Consider the following 16,153-nt stretch of genomic DNA (forward strand, 5'->3'; position numbering starts at 1 on the left):
TGGTTTGACATTTCTATACATTATGCAGTGTTCACCATGATAGTGTAGTTACCATCTGTCATCATACAACACTGTTACGGTATTATTCCCTATGCTATACTTTTCATCTCCATGACTTATTTATGAGAGAAAGTCTATACCTCTGTGTCCACTTCAACTATTTCACACATTCCCCCCACCTCCACCCCTGTGGCTACTACCAGTTTGTTCTCTACATTTATGAGCCTGTTTCTGGTTTGTTGCTGTTGTTTGTTTGCTTGTTTTGATTTCGAGATTCCACAGGTAAGTAAAATCACATGGTATTTGTCTTTCTCTGACTTAATTCATTTAGCATAATACCCTCTACGTACATACGCATTGTTTCAAATGCAAGATCTCTTTTAATGGGCAAGTAACATTCCTCTGTGTGTGTGTGTATGTGTGTGTACACATCTTCTTTATTCATTCATCTATGGATGGACACTTGGATTGTTTCCATATCTTGGCTGTTGTAAATAATGCTGAAATGAATATAGAGATGCATGTATCTTTTTGATTTAGTGTTTTCAGGGTTTTTGATGGGGGGAATGGTAAATATCTAGAAGTAGAATTACTGGATCATATGATAGTTCTATTTTTAATTTTTCGAGGAAGCACCATACTGTTTTCCACAGTGATTTCACCAGTTTAAATTTTCATCAGCAACACAAGGGTTCCCTTTTCTCCACATCCTTGCCTACACTTACTATATTTCTTGTCTTTTTGATAATAACCATTCTAACTGGTGTGAAGTGATATCTCATTGTGGTTTTATTTTCATTTCCCTGACGATTACTAATGTTGAGCATCTTTTCATTTTTGTCTGTGTTAACTATCTGTATGTCTTCTTTAGGGAAATGTCTATTCAGATCCTCTGCCCATATTTTAATCAAATATTTTTTTCTTTTGGTTTTTGAGTTGCATAAGTTCTTTATTTTTTTTATATTAACCCTTTGTCAGATAAATCATTGGCAAATATCTTTTCCCACCCAGTAGGTTGGTTTGTTTTGTTTTGTTTTGTTGATGGTTTCCTTCACTATGCAAAAGCTTTTTATTTTGGTGTAGTCCCACTTGTTGTTTTTGGTTTTGTTTCTTTTGCCTGAAGAGAAATATTCATAAATATATTGCTAAGGCTGCTGTCCAAGAGACTACTGCCTGTGTTTTCATTTAGGAATTTTATGGTTCCACATCTCACGTTTAGATCTTGAATCCATTTTGAGTTTGTTTTTATAAGAAATTTCTTTCTTTTGCATAAAGTTGTCTAGTTTTCCCAGCACCATTTACTGAAGAGACTGTCTTTTCTCCATTCTATATTCTTGCCTCCTTTGTCATAGATGAATTGATTGTGTAAGCATGAGGTTTTTTTCTGGGCTCTTCATCCTATTTGATTGATTTGTGTATTTATTTTTGTGCCAGTATCATACTGTTTTGATTACTATAGCTTTGTATTATATCTTGAAATCTGGGATGTGATACCTCCAGCTTTGTTCTTTCTCAAGATTGTTTTGGCTGGGGGTGCTGGGTGGCTCAGTCGGTTAAGCATCTGACTCTCAGCTCAGGTCATCATCTCACAGTTCATGGGCTCAGGACCCATGTTGAGCCCCGTTGTCAGGCTCTGCACTGACAGCATGGAGCCTGCTTCGGATTTTCTCTCTCTCCCTCTATCTCTCTGCCGCTCCCCTGCTTGCTCGCTTGCTCTCTCTCTCTCAAAATAAATAAACATGTTTTTAAAAAAGATTGCTTTGGCTATTCAGGTTCTTTTGTGGCACTATCCAACTTTTAGTATTATTTGTTCTAGTTTTTTAAAAATCCTTTTGGTATTTTTATAGGGATTATATTGAATCTGTCATTTGCTTTGGGTAGTGTGGACATTTTTTTTTTAATATTTTTTTTAACGTTTATTTATTTTTGGGACAGAGAGAGACAGAGCATGAACGGGGGAGGGGCAGAGAGAGAGGGAGACACAGAATCGGAAATAGGCTCCAGGCTCTGAGCCATCAGCCCAGAGCCTGACGCGGGGCTCGAACCCACGGACCGCGAGATCGTGACCTGGCTGAAGTCGGACGCTTAACCGACTGCGCCACCCAGGCGCCCCATGGACATTTTAACAATAATAATCTGTCTAATTCGTGAGCATGGTATATCTTTCCATTTGCTTATATCATCTTCTGTTTCTTTCATTAATTTCTAATAGTTTTCAGAGTATAGGTCTTTTGCTTCCTTGGTTAAATTTATTCCTAGGTATTCTTTTTGGTGCAATTGTAAATGAGGTTATTTCTTAATTTATCTTTCTGCTACCTCATTATTAGTGTATAGAAACACTAATACACAAAACATTTCTGTATATTTTGTATCCTGAAACTTTACTGAATTCATTTATCAGTTCTACTAATATTTTGGTAAAATCTTTAGGATTTATTATGTATAGTGTCATGTCATTAACAAATAGTGAAAGTTTTATTTCTTCCTTACCACTTTGGATGCCTTTTGTTTCTCATCTGATTGGTGCCAGCTAGGACTTCCAGTACTATAGTGAACAGAAGTGAGTGGGGTTCCATGGTGTAATGGTTAGCACTCTGGACTCTGAACAAAAATGGCAAGGTGGACATTCATTTTTGCTGATCTTACAGGAAAAGTATTCAGTTTTTCACCATTGAATATGATGTTAGCTGTGAGTTTTTCAAATATGGCTTTTATTATGTGGAGGTGTGTTCCCTCAAAACCAACTTTGTTGAGAGTTTTTATCCTTCATTTTGTTAATGTGATGTATCACATTGGTTGATTTGTGGATATTTAACCATTCCTACATCCCCAGAATAAATCCCACTCGATTGTTGCGAATGATATTTTTAGTGCATTGTTGAATTGGGTGTGCTGATATTTTGTTGAAGATTTTGGCATTTATGTTCATCAGAGATACTTGCGTAGAGTTTTGTTTAGTAGCCACTTTTTCTGGTTTTGGTATCAGAGTAATGCTGGCCTCATAGAATGAATTTGGAAGCTTTCTTTTCTTTTTCTATTTTGTGAAATAGTTTGAGACAAATAGTTATTTACTCTTCTTTAATGTTTGGTAGAATTAACTTGTGAAGCCATTTTGGCCTGGACTTCTGTTTGTTGGAAGGTTTTTTGTTTTTGCTTTTGTTTTTGTTTTTAATTACCAATTCAATTTTTTTTTTACTAGTAATCAGTCTGTTTTGATTTTCTGTTCATTCTTGATTCAGTTTTGGAAGATTGTGTGTTTCCAGGAATTCATTCCATTTCTGCTAGGTTGTACAGTTTGTTGGCATATAATTTTTTGTAGTAGTCCCTTACAATCTTTTGTATTTCTGTGGTGCTGGTTGTTACTTCTCCTTTTTCATTTCTAGTTTTATTTATTTGAGTTCTCTCTTTTTTTTTTCTTGATGGGTCTGACTAAAAGTTTATCAATTTTATTTGTCTTTTCAAAGAACTACCTCTTGGTTTTGTTGATATTTCCTCTGTTTTTTTAGTCTCACTTCATTTATCTCTGCTGTGATCTTTATTGTTTCCTGCAATTTACTAACCTCGGGCTTTGTTCATTTTCTAGTTCCTTTAAATGTAAGGTTAAATGGTTTGAGGTGTTTTTTTTTTTTTTTATTTGTTTCTTGAGGTAGACCTGTATTGCTATAAATTTCCCTCTTAGAACTGCTTTCACTGCATCCCAAAGATCTTAGGCCATTGTGTTTTTGTTTTTATTTGTCTCCATGTGTTTTTTTTAATTTCATTTTTTAATTTTTTATTGACCCACTGGTTGTTTAATAGCATGTTGTTTAGCTTCTATGTGTTTGTGATTTTTTCCAGTTTCATTTTGTTTTATTTTTTATTGTAATTGATGTCTAGTTTCCTTACTGTTGTAGTCAGAAAAGATGTTTGATGTGATTTCAATCTTCTTAGATATACTGAGATTTTTTTGTGGCCTAACATGCAGTTTTTCCTCAAGATTGTTCCATGTGCACTTAAAAAGAATGTGTAGTCTGCTGTTTTTTGATAGAATGTTCTGTACATATCTGTTAGGTTCATCAGATCTAATGTGTCATTCAGAGGCACTGTTTCCTTATTGATATTCTCTCTGCATGATCTGTTTATTGATGTGAGTGGAGTGTTAAAGTCCCCTACCATTACTGTATTAATTGTCAACTTCTCTCTTTATGACTCTTACTCATCGCTTTATGTGTTTAGGTGCTCCTGTGTTAGATGCATAGATATTTACAATTGTTATATCTTCTTTTTGGATTGATTGCTTTCTCATTATTTAACACTTGTTTGTCCCTTGTTACATTGTTTTCAAGTCTATTTTGTCTGATACAAGTATTGCCATACTAGCTTTTTTTTTACCCCCTCATTTCTGTTTGCATGAAATATCTTTCTTCATCCCTTCACTTTCAGTCTGTATGTGTCTTTTCATCCTCTTAAAGACTTTTGCATAGCAAAAGTTTTACATTTCATTGAAGTCTAATTTATAAGCTTTTGCCTTTTATGGATTCTGTTTTTGGTGTCAAGTCTGAGAACTCTTTCTTAGCCCTAAACCTGATAGATTTCCTCCGTTTTTTTGTCCTAAATGTTTTCTAGTTTTACATTTAAATCTATCATTCATTTTTAGTTCTTATATAAGAGGTGAGATTTAGATTTAGTTCTTTATGGATATCCACTTGCTTCAGCATTATTTGTTGAAATGGCTGTCTTTCTTCCATTGAATTGCTTTTCACCCTTGTCAGAAATCCGTTGGGTGTATTTGTGTGGCTCTGTTTATGGGTTCTCTCTTCTATTCCTTTGTTCTGTGTGTGTGTCCCTCTGACAGTGCCACATAGTCTTGAGAACTGTATGTGTATATATAATAATTATTGGAATCTAGTGAATTAATAGCCCCTCTTTTATCATATTTTTCAATTTTTTTTACACTTTCTTTGCCTTCCTATATACATTTTAGTGTAATTTTCTTTACATCTGTAAAAACTCTTGATGAAATTTTGAGATTATGTTAAACCTGAGCATCAATTTGGGGAGATGTACTATGTTGAGTATTCTCATTCATGATCATGGTATTTGGTTTTTTTTTTTCTTTCTTCAGCATTGTATAGCTATCAGCATACATGTCCTGTGCATATTCTGTTAGATTTACACTTATTTAATTTTTTAAAAACAAACTATAAATAGCATTTTATTTTTATTCTCTATGCCCACATGTTCACTGCTAGCATATTGAAGCAGATTGATTTTTATATGTTTATCTTGTATCTTGTGACCTTACTTGACTCATTAGTCCCAGGAGATTTTTAGCTCTTTTTTTTCTTTTTTCTTCCTAATTCCTTGGGATTTTCTATGTGGAAAATAATATCATCTGCAAATAGGGACAGTTTTTTTCTTCATTTCCAAACTGTATGCCTTTTATGTCCATTTCTTTATTGTCCTCACTAGAATTTTCAGCAAGAGTGGTGAGAGTAAGCAGACATCCTTGCCTTGTTTCGGATTTTAGGGGGAAAGCATTCATTCTTTCAATACAAAGTAGAATGTTGGTGTTGATCTTTTGTTGGTGCTTTTTATCAAATTAAGAAAGCTCCCCCCTCTTCCTATTTTTTAAGTGTTGTTATTATAAATAGGGATCAAATTTTGTCAAATTTTTTTTCTGTATTCATTGATATGACCATGTGGTTTTTCTTTAGTCTATTACTATGGTGGATTACACTGATTGATTTTTGAATATTGAATTAGTTTTACATCCTTGAGATAACCCTCACTTGGTTACATTATATAATTCTTTATATTATCTTGCTGATTTCTCTTTGTATTTTATGTTTAAGTCCATGATCGATTTTGACTTAATTTTTGTTAAGAAATTTTGTATAGATATAAGAACAGTCTTGAAAAAGCATTCTTCTTGTAACATATTCAGGTCCCATGTTCTCCTTGCATTATGTGTCAGTAATCCAACAGTAATTTTTCATTTGTGTATCATGAGACACTTTCAAGCTGAAGGCCCCAGATTTCCTTATAAATATTTAGTACATGGTCAGGGGCGCCTGGCTGGCTCAGTTGGAAGAGCATCAACTCTTGATCTCGGGGTTGTGAGTTTGAGTCCCACATTGGGTGTAAAAATTAATAAATAAACTAAAAAAAATAAAAATATTTATTTATTACATGGTCAATGTTCATATCAGAATGAAGAGAACAAGAGAGTAAAGAACTCACATCATATAGAATCCACACTATACCTTTATCTTTCTTAATCTCTTTGCTGTACTTCTCTTGCTGTCCTCCTTTCCTGCTTCTGTGAAAATATATATATTTAAGTTGCATTTATTAGTTTGAGTAAATTAATATATTGATAGAATGAAGAAAGTCAATAGATCTTTATTGAGCTCTCATATAGACCAAACACTTTTCCAAGTAACTTTTGGCCAGAAAGGAGCCTAACCTCAAGATGTTCAGAGCTTAAAGGGGAGGAAGATATATAAATAACTGAAATGCCAAAGAAAGCACAAATTATTAAGAGAGTATAAGACAGAAGCACCAGCTCTACCCAGGGAAGTTAGTAAAGCCCTTCCAGGGGAAGTGATAATTCAAGCTGGCACTGAAGGGACATAGGAATTTTCTAGATAGACAAGGTGAGGGTAAAGTCATTCTAGGAAGATGCAGTAGGTTGTGCAAAGACAGGAAGGCATGCAATTATCTGGTATATTTGGAGAATAATATGTAATTTGTTATGCACTGTAGTAAGTTCTGTAAGACCAGGAATTCATGCTGTACGCTCAACATCTAGAATACTGCCTGTAGCATAGTAAGCACTAAACAAATACTTGTTGGATGGATGGGTGGATGGATGGATGGATGGATGGATGGAAAGAAGAAAGCAAGGAGGTATAAATGAGGCCAGAGAGATAAGAAAAATTCAGCGATAAGAAGCCTTGTTTAGTAACATTTAGCAAAATGCCTACCATCAAGATTCATAGAAGGATACAGATGTTGTTCATAATATACTTGGGAAGAAACAATAAATTCCAAAATTTCTGTAATATGTTGTAAAAAATGACAGGCCATAAAAACTACATAAAAAGTGTTACAAAGGTTCAGAAGAAGTAGAGGTCCATTTCAGCTGAGAAGATCAGAGAAGTTGTCATTGGAGCTAGACTCTTTGAAGTTGGTTATACTTGTGTTCTCAGTTGTTTGATTTAAAAAAGAAATGTGCATAGACTTGGAGAGAAATGGTGTGGCAGAAGAGGGATGGGAATTTGGGACTAGGCTAGACAGCCTTGCCTGCTTGGTCATAAATTTATCAGCATTTTATAAGCAGTCATTTATCAGCCTACACCACTTCCTTGGAAGCAGAACCTGACAGGCTCTGATGTTATCTGTAGTAAACACCTTTCTCTTGTTTATGTGGGTGTCTCTGTGTTTGTTTATGCTTGTACCTGCACATCAGTGATTTGGAGACAGCTCTTTCTGCAGAGACCAGCACTGGAGGGGACACATCAACTGAAACACAAGCTAAACTATTAACAATACCTTTTAAAAATGCACCTTGCTACTCACACACTTCCATGTATATGCATGCACCTGCTACATGGACCACAAGCACACCCAGAGTTCTATAAGCCAATGACCTGGGAAAGATTTTAGGTGACTGTAAATATATAGTTCTTATTTTTTGTTTTCCTCAGCTTGATTCTATCTGGCCATACCTTATATTCATTTTGAGGTAAGACTTATTAAGCATCAGTTATATCCCTGTAACCTACTGGATGCTGTAAGGAGTTCATGTAATAAAATAATTACTCATTAATCCAATACATAGTTATTGATAACCAGCTGTGTGTCAGGCACTATTTGAAACACTGAAGATGCAGCATGGGATTTTAAAAAATCATTCCTTGTGTTTACATTTTGAGAGGTAGATACAGACATTCAACAAAAATGTGGCATTTTAGATGGTGTAAGTACTAGTAAGAGCAGTGTTGCAGAGTAAGGGGGTAAGAGAGTGTGAGGGTTGGGTGATTAAGAATGGCTGCCCCCGTAATGGGATATTTGAATAGAGACTTGAAGGAAAGATGTCTGGGGGAAGAGTATTCCAGGCAGAAGGAACACCCAGAGCAAAGACGCTGAGGCAGAAGTATGTGGCCAGGGTGGCGAGAGCAGAATGGCCAAGGCAGAGCATGGCTGGAGATGAGGTAAGAGGTGTTGGATGGGGGAGAGTTGACCGTCACATCAGACCCACTGGCCATTGTGCAGACTTTGGTTTTTACTCTGAGATGAGAAGCCTTTGGGGATTTTGTGCAGAGAAGTGACACAGTCTGATTTACATCAGCTTCCATGTTGAGCATCAGTTGCAGGATGAAAGGGTAGAAGCAGGAGGACTACAGAATGGTGGGCTAGACCGAGTGAACTGTTTGAACCAACAGGATTTGTTGTAGATGTGGAATGTGAAAGAAGGGAGTCCATGATGACCTCTCACTATATGTGGTCTGAGCACCTGGAAGGCTGGAGCTGCTATTAACTGAGATGGGAAAGATTGCAGGAAGAACAGGCTTGGAGGATGTAAAGAGCTCAGTTTTGAGCACACTGGGTTTAAGATGCTTATTAGTGAAGAGTTGGGTATAAGACTCTGGAGTTCAGTGGATGGACCTGGGATGGAGAAATACATTTGGGAAGTACAGCAATTAGATGGTCTTTAAAGCTGTGAAACTGAATAAAATAACCTAGGGTGTGGGTGTAGAGAGAGGAGAGACAGAGACTGAGAAGTGAGCATGGAAGCATTCCAATATTTAGAGGTCAGAGAGATGAGAAAGAACCAGCCCTGGAGTCTGAAAAAGAGGCTGGGGAGGAGGAAAGTTGAGGGTGAGCCAAGGGAAGAAGGTGCTTCAAAGAGGACAGAATAAACCATTATCAGGTGTTGTTGAGAGATCAAATAAAACCCAAAAGTTGCTTTAGCAGCCTTGAAGTCTTTGAGAACTTTGTTATGCAGTGGTGGGGCAGCCTGATTAGATTGCTTTCCACCAAAGAATGGCAAGAGAGGAGACAAATGTCCAGTAATATAGAAAACTCTTTGAGGTTTTACTCTAAAGAAAACTGGGCCATCATTAGAGGGGAACATGGGATTAAGTCAAGCTTTATATTTTTTTCCCCATGATGGGGGATGTTGGTGTCCTTATGGGAATGATCCTAGTAGGGAGGGAAAATGCAGTGCTTCCAGAGAATGGGAGAATCATACAGTGGTGTCGGTCCCCTTGTAGGTGAAAGGGGGCACACAGATAGAAGGATGTTGGCTTTAGATCAGACGAACTGTGCATGCTCCCTAATAACAGGCTACTTTGCTTCAGATGCGGGCAGATCAGTAAATTTGGTGATGGAGCATATGTAAATTCTCTTGATTGCTTATATTTTCTCATGAAACCAAAAAGTGGCCATGTTGGACGTTTAGAGAGAGAGAAGCTCAGGGACAGTAGCCAAAGAGCAAGAGAAAATCTTAGACAAGGTAACTGAGATAGGATCTTGGGGCAGCCTGGGAGCCCACATCTACAAATGACTTAACTACAGCAAATCAGTAGTTAAGCATAGCCTCAACCCAAGGCTATTACATGCAGCATCTTTTTACCACTTTGTGTGGTGTCTGCTCACAGATTACTCAGTCTTATTGAAAAAATGGAATATACAAGACAGGATAAGAGAATATGTGATCAAGTGTTAAATTCTATAGTATGAAATGATACAAGGAGTTTATTCATTCAGTGATACATATAGAGTATTTAATATGTGCAAGGCCCTATTACAAGTACTTGGGCTATTGCAAGGAGCAAGACAGTGAAAAAAATCTTAAAGTTATGTGCTTCAGAGAAGTTTTAAGTTATTTTTTAAAATTTTTATTTATTTTCAGAAAGCAAGAGTGTGAGTAGGGGAGGGACAGAGAGAGAGGATGAGAGAATCCCAAGTAGGCTCCGTGCTGTCAGCACAGAGCCCAATGCTGGGCTCTGTCTTACGAGCTGTGAGATCATGACCTGAGCCCAAACCAAGAGTTGGACACTTAACTGAGCCACCCAGGCACCCCCCACTTCAGAGAAGTTTTAGAAGGCTTTCTAGGTGATTCTTCCAAGGCACCATCATTTGCTTGAAAAGCACAATATACCACACACAAATTAGGGAATTGTTTTTCTGCTGCTGGCTGTGTGTGATACTGCTTCTTTGCTTCCACTCACCATGACTTGTTGGGGTCCCTATCCATATACTGAGATGCTGTGGTTTTGCAAGTTCCACCCTGACTAACAGTACTATGAGTTTGAATCTGTATTCCAGCATAGGGAATAATTGCTCGAAAATGTCTTAGTCTCCATCTAATTTCTTAATCTAAAAAATTGGAATGCCACATCTCATTTCAGAATGATAAGACCCTGTTCCATAGTGAAGTGTTGCGCTAACACACATTCTAAAATCATCCTCCATTTTTAAAATTTTTTTTTTTCAACGTTTATTTATTTTTGGGACAGAGAGAGACAGAGCATGAACGGGGGAGGGGCAGAGAGAGAGGGAGACACAGAATCGGAAACAGGCTCCAGGCTCTGAGCCATCAGCACAGAGCCCGACGCGGGGCTCAAACTCACGGACCGCGAGATCGTGACCTGGCTGAAGTCGGACGCTTAACCGACTGCGCCACCCAGGCGCCCCATCCTCCATTTTTTAAACTGTGGTGAAGTATGAAAGAGAAATAAGGGCCATGTTCAGCCTGCAGGTGCAACAGTCCCCATCCTTAACCTAGTGATTTCTGAGCACCTGTGAGAAGCTTTGAACTAACTAATGACCTTTTTCCCCTCTTTTTCCTTCTTCCTCCTCAGGCCTGGAAGAAGCGATGGTTTATCCTGCGGAGTGGCCGGATGAGTGGTGACCCAGATGTTCTGGAATACTACAAGAACGATCACTCTAAGAAGCCCTTGAGGATCATCAACCTGAACTTCTGTGAGCAAGTGGATGCAGGCCTGACCTTCAACAAGAAGGAGCTGCAGGATAGTTTTGTGTTTGACATCAAGACCAGTGAGCGCACCTTTTATCTGGTGGCCGAGACGGAGGAGGACATGAATAAGTGGGTCCAGAGCATCTGCCAGATCTGTGGCTTCAATCAGGCTGAGGAGAGCACAGGTAGGAGAGCAAACAGGAACCTTTTTCCCAAGTGGCAAGGTGCTTCCTGGAGCAGGCTTAGCAGTTGGGACTAAGATGAAGGCCTTCAGATCCCTTGAGCAAGGACAGCCCACTGCAGCTAAAAGCGTTCATCTTTGGCAGAGGAGTAATAGGCAAAGAGTAAGACTGTGAAGGGTTTGATCAAATACTAGAGGAACCCTGGCCCTAATTACATTCAAATGGGAAACAGATATGTTGAGGTTATGAGGAAGCTAAAGGTACTTTGTGGTATTTCTTCAGGTACCTCAACACCACTCCATTTCTCAGCCCTGCACCTTTCTCCCCTTCCCTCAGCTTTCTAGCCCTCTGTGCTCTCTTACCCACCACTTATCCCAGAGGGCAGTCCTCACCTTGATTCCTTCTCTGGTCCGCCTCTGCGTGTTCTAGCCCATCTATTTCAGACCATCCTGCACAGCTACACGTGCCACTTTTTTTCCTTTGGGTTTGGGGTAATTACTGTTGATATATAATCCAGCGTTCTTTGATACTCACTTGGGAGGGGATAGGTGAGAGAGGGAAATGCCGATTTATATTTGGGTCTTGTTGACTTTCACAGAATAGTAGCCCAACTTTTGTAACTGAGTTTTGAGTTGCAGAAATGCCCTTTGACAGTTGTTTGGGCTCATCCCCAAACTTGGGGATGATTGAGAAATAGGTTTTTATGTTTGGGTTTTTTTTTTCCTGAGGCAGGCGGAGAGCTTAAATCAGTAGTTCTTAAACCTGGCTGCACAACAGAATTAAAGGAGAGCATTTTTAAAATGTTGATGCCAAGGACCCATGCCAGATCAGCTCACTAGGAATCTCAGGGGTGGGACCTAGGCATAAGTGTCTCTTCACAGCTTCATTCTGAGTAGCAAGCATCCGAGGCTCAGCAACCATTTTCTGTAAATATTTGAAGGCCAATTTTTTTTGCAACTCTCTAAAAACATACAAACTGGAGCTCCTGGGTGGCTCAGTCTTTTAAACATCTGACTCTTGATTTTGGCTTGGATCATGATCTCACAGTTCATGGGTTCAGCGGTATAAAGCCTCCTTGGGATTCTTTCTCTCCTCTCTCTGCCCCTTCCCCACTCATGTGCACGCGTGTGCGCCCTCTCTCTCAAAATAAATAAATTTTAAAAAATAAAAAAACACGGAAACCATTCTTAGCTCATCAGCAACATCAACATCATCTGAGAACCTGTTAGAAATGCAGATTCTTAGGATCACCCCAGCCAGACTTACTGAATCAGAAACTCTTGGAGTAGGGCCCAGCAATCTGTGTTTTTACAACCCTCCTGGTGATTCTGATGCACGATTAAGTCTGAAAACAGCTAGTTTAGACTCTTGCTACTGAGAGTGCGGTTGGGGAACCCAAAGCATCAGCTTCTCATGGGAACTTCCAACTCTGATTTGCAGAATCAGAATATATATGTATTTTTTTAAACTTATTTTGAAATAATCTTAGACTTTCAGTAGAGTTGCAAAAATTGTACAGTAAGTTCCCATGTATCTTTCCCTCAGCTTTCCCTATCTTACTCAACCATGGTACAGCTATCAAAACTGTGCAGTTAACATTGGTACAAAGCTTTCAAGTACAGTATATTTGGATTTCACCTCTTTTTTCACCCTTGTCTTCATTCCTCAGGATTCAGCCCAGCATACCACATTAGATTTAATGATTATGTCTCCATATCTCCTCCAATCTGTGACAGTTCCTAAGTCTTTTTTTTCTTTCTTTCTTTTTTTTTTTTTTTTTGACTTTGATCCTTTCAAAAAGTATTGGTTAGATATTTTGTAGAGTGTCCCTCAGTTTGGGTTTATCTGATGTTTTCTCATGATTAGATGGAGGCTATAAGTTTGGGGGAGAGTACACAGAGGTGTGCCTTTCTCACATTGTATCAGAGGGCACGTGGTAGCAGTATGTCTTATTACCTACTGGTCATGTGTACCTTGATCTCTTGGTTAAGGTAGTATCTGCCAAGCTCCTCCATTGTAAAGTCACTGTCTTTGCTTTTGCAATTAATAAATATTTTGGAGGAAATACTTTAATGATCAATTATCCTATTTCTCCTTAAACTTTCGCCCACTAATTCTAACACTCACCAATGGATGCTCACAGTCATCATGTGTGCAACAGTGATTACTGTGGTATTCTAATGGTGGTGTTCTGGTTGCCCCAAAATCTGAATTTTATTAAGATCTCCAGGTGATTTGTATGCACATTAAATTTTGTATACAATTAAATTTTGGGAAGCCCTGGTCTGGATTACTCATTCCCAAGCCTCTTGGGTCATCTGAATCACCTGAAAAGCTCTTTACCTTTTAAATTACAGGTGGTGATTCAGTAGATCTGATTTTAGGCTAAGGAATCAATAGTTTCTAGGGGCGCCTGGGTGGCTCAGTCAGTTAAGCATCCGACTTCGGCTCAGGTCATGATCTCGAGGTCCGTGAGTTCGAGCTCCGCGTCGGGCTCTGTGCTGACCGCTCAGAGCCTGGAGCCTGTTTCAAATTCTGTGTCTCCCTCTCTGTCTGACCCTCCCCCGTTCATGCTCTGTCTCTCTCTGTCTCAAAAATAAATAAACGTTAAAAAAAAATAGTTTCTAAAGCCCTTTCTACAGAATGGGAGAAAATATTTCTGGGTCATATACCTGATAAAGGTCTAGTATCTAGAATATAAAAGGAGCTCTTACAAGTCAATAACAGCAACAAAAAGATGACCCCATTTGAAAACGGGCAAAGGAACTGTGTAGACATTTCTCCAGAGAAAATACATAGAATAGATGGCCAATAAGCACATGAAAAGATGCTGAACATGATTACGCATTAGAAAATGGAAATCAAAACCACAATGAGATACCACTTCATACTCACTAGAATGGCTATGATCAAAAAGATGGACAATGACAAGTGTTGGCAGGGGTGTGGAGAAACATCCATTACTCATCCATCCCTCTGCATTGCTAGCAGGAGTGTAAAATGGTACAGCTACTGCAGAAAACAGTGTGGAAGTTTTTCAAAAAGTTAAACCTACAACCCAATAATTCTCTTCCTAAGCATATACTCAAGAGAAATGAAAACAAATGTTCACACAAAAACTTGCACACAAACGTTCATAGCAGCACTATTCACGATGACCAAAAAGTGAACACAACCTGAATTATCCATCAGGTTAGTCCATTATCCAACAAGTAAACAGTATGTGGTGTGGTGTGTGTGTATTATTTAGCCATAAAATGGAATGATCTAACATTCCACGTTGTACATTCTACACATGCATGAATCATGAAAACATTGTGCTAAATGGAAGAAAACACAAAGCATCACATAGTTTTTTATTCCATTTATTTGAAATGTCAGAATAAGAAAATCCATAGAGACAGGAGATAGATTGGTGGTTGACAGTGGGAGAATGAGGAGTGCCTGCTAACGAGTATGGGATTTCGTTTAGGGGGATAAAATGTTCTGGGATTTGATAGTGATGATGGTTGTAAAATTTTGTGAATATACTAAAAACTACTGAATTTTGCATTTTGAAATTGGGGAAATTTATGATACATGAATTATATCTCAGTTTATTTTTTAAAGTTCCTAAGTTGATTCTGACAGCCAGCCAGGTTTGGGAACACCCGTCCAGACTTAGGGCCAGCACCATGAGCATGAGACCTATGCAGTCTCACAGGGCTCCACCCTTAGCCTTGCACTTGGGTAATGCTGTACTGTCCCCATTTTGAAGTCCTTCATTTTTTTTTTATAATTGTTTAAGGTGTACAGTGTGAAGATATGATACATGTGTATGTTGCAAAATGATTACCACAGTAAGGTTAGTTAACACATCTATTATCTCACATAGTTAGGATTTGTGTGTGTATATGGTGGGAACTTTTAACACCTGTTCTCTCAACAATGTTCAAATATATATTACAGTATTATTAACTATAGTCACTATGTTGTACATTATATCCCCAAGACTAATTCGTTTTATAACTAGAAGTTTGTACCCTTGATCTTCATCCATTTCCCCTGCCTCTGCCCCTGGTAACCACCAATCTACTCTCTGTTTCTGTGAGTTTGTTTTTTTTTTCAGCTTCCACGTACTAAGTGAGGTTATACAGTATTTGTTCTTCTCTGACTTATTTCACTTAGCATAATGCCCTCAAGGTTCATCTATATTGTCATAAATGGCAGGATTTACTTATTTTTTATGACTGAATAGTATTACATATGTATTTATAAAATTTCCTTTATCCATTCATCCATTAGTGGACACAGATTGTTTCCATGTCTTGGCTATTATAAGTAGTGCTGCAGTGAATATGGGGGTGTAGATACCTCTTCAAGGTGATTTCAGTTCCTTCAGATATATATGCATAATTGGAATTGCTGGATCATATGGTAGTTCTATTTTTAATTTTTTGAGAAACCTCCATACTGTTTTCCATAGTGGCTGTACCAATTTATGTTCCCACCAGTAGTCACAAGGGTTCCCTTTTCTCTACATCCTTGCTCACAGTAATCTCTTAGTTTTTGATAATAGCCCGTTAGCAGGCTCTCTCTTTGTGGTTTTGGTTTTATTTGCATTTCCCTGATAATTAATGACCTGTGCCTTTTCAGGTAACTGTTGCCCATATGAATATCTTCCTTGGAAGAGTGTCTATTCAGATCCTATGACCACTTTTTAATTGGGTTATCTGTTTTTATTTTTGTTTTTGCTATTGAGTTGTAGGAATTCCTTATGTACTTTAGTTATTAACCCCGTATCAGATATTTGAAAATACATATCTTATTCCATTTCTTTGATTGCCTTTTCATCTTGTTACTTTTGCTGTGCCAAAGCTTTTTAGTTTTTTTTTTTAATTTTTTTTAATCTTTATTTAATTTTGAGAGAGACAGAGCATGAGTGGGGGCGGGGCAGAGAGAGAGGTGACACAGAATCCAAAGCAGGCTCCAGGCTCTGAGCTGTCAGCACAGAGCTGAACGC

General features: G+C 38.1%; 1 protein-coding gene across 1 annotated transcript in view; it reads left to right on the forward strand.

Moving 5' to 3' along the window:
• Window positions 1-16,153, forward strand: part of GAB2 (GRB2 associated binding protein 2) — a 190,774-nt gene that overhangs the window by 119,613 nt on the left and 55,008 nt on the right. Inside the window, exon 2 of the mRNA XM_047071266.1 lies at window positions 10,854-11,154. Within this exon, the coding sequence (XP_046927222.1) occupies window positions 10,854-11,154 (301 nt within the window). The remainder of the gene's footprint in view (window positions 1-10,853; window positions 11,155-16,153) is intronic.

The sequence above is a fragment of the Lynx rufus genome, unplaced genomic scaffold (assembly GCF_022079265.1).
Source record: "Lynx rufus isolate CCGP_SWC_20201006 ecotype Redwood Valley unplaced genomic scaffold, mLynRuf1.p SCAF_9, whole genome shotgun sequence".
NCBI classification, from domain to species: Eukaryota; Metazoa; Chordata; class Mammalia; order Carnivora; family Felidae; genus Lynx; species Lynx rufus.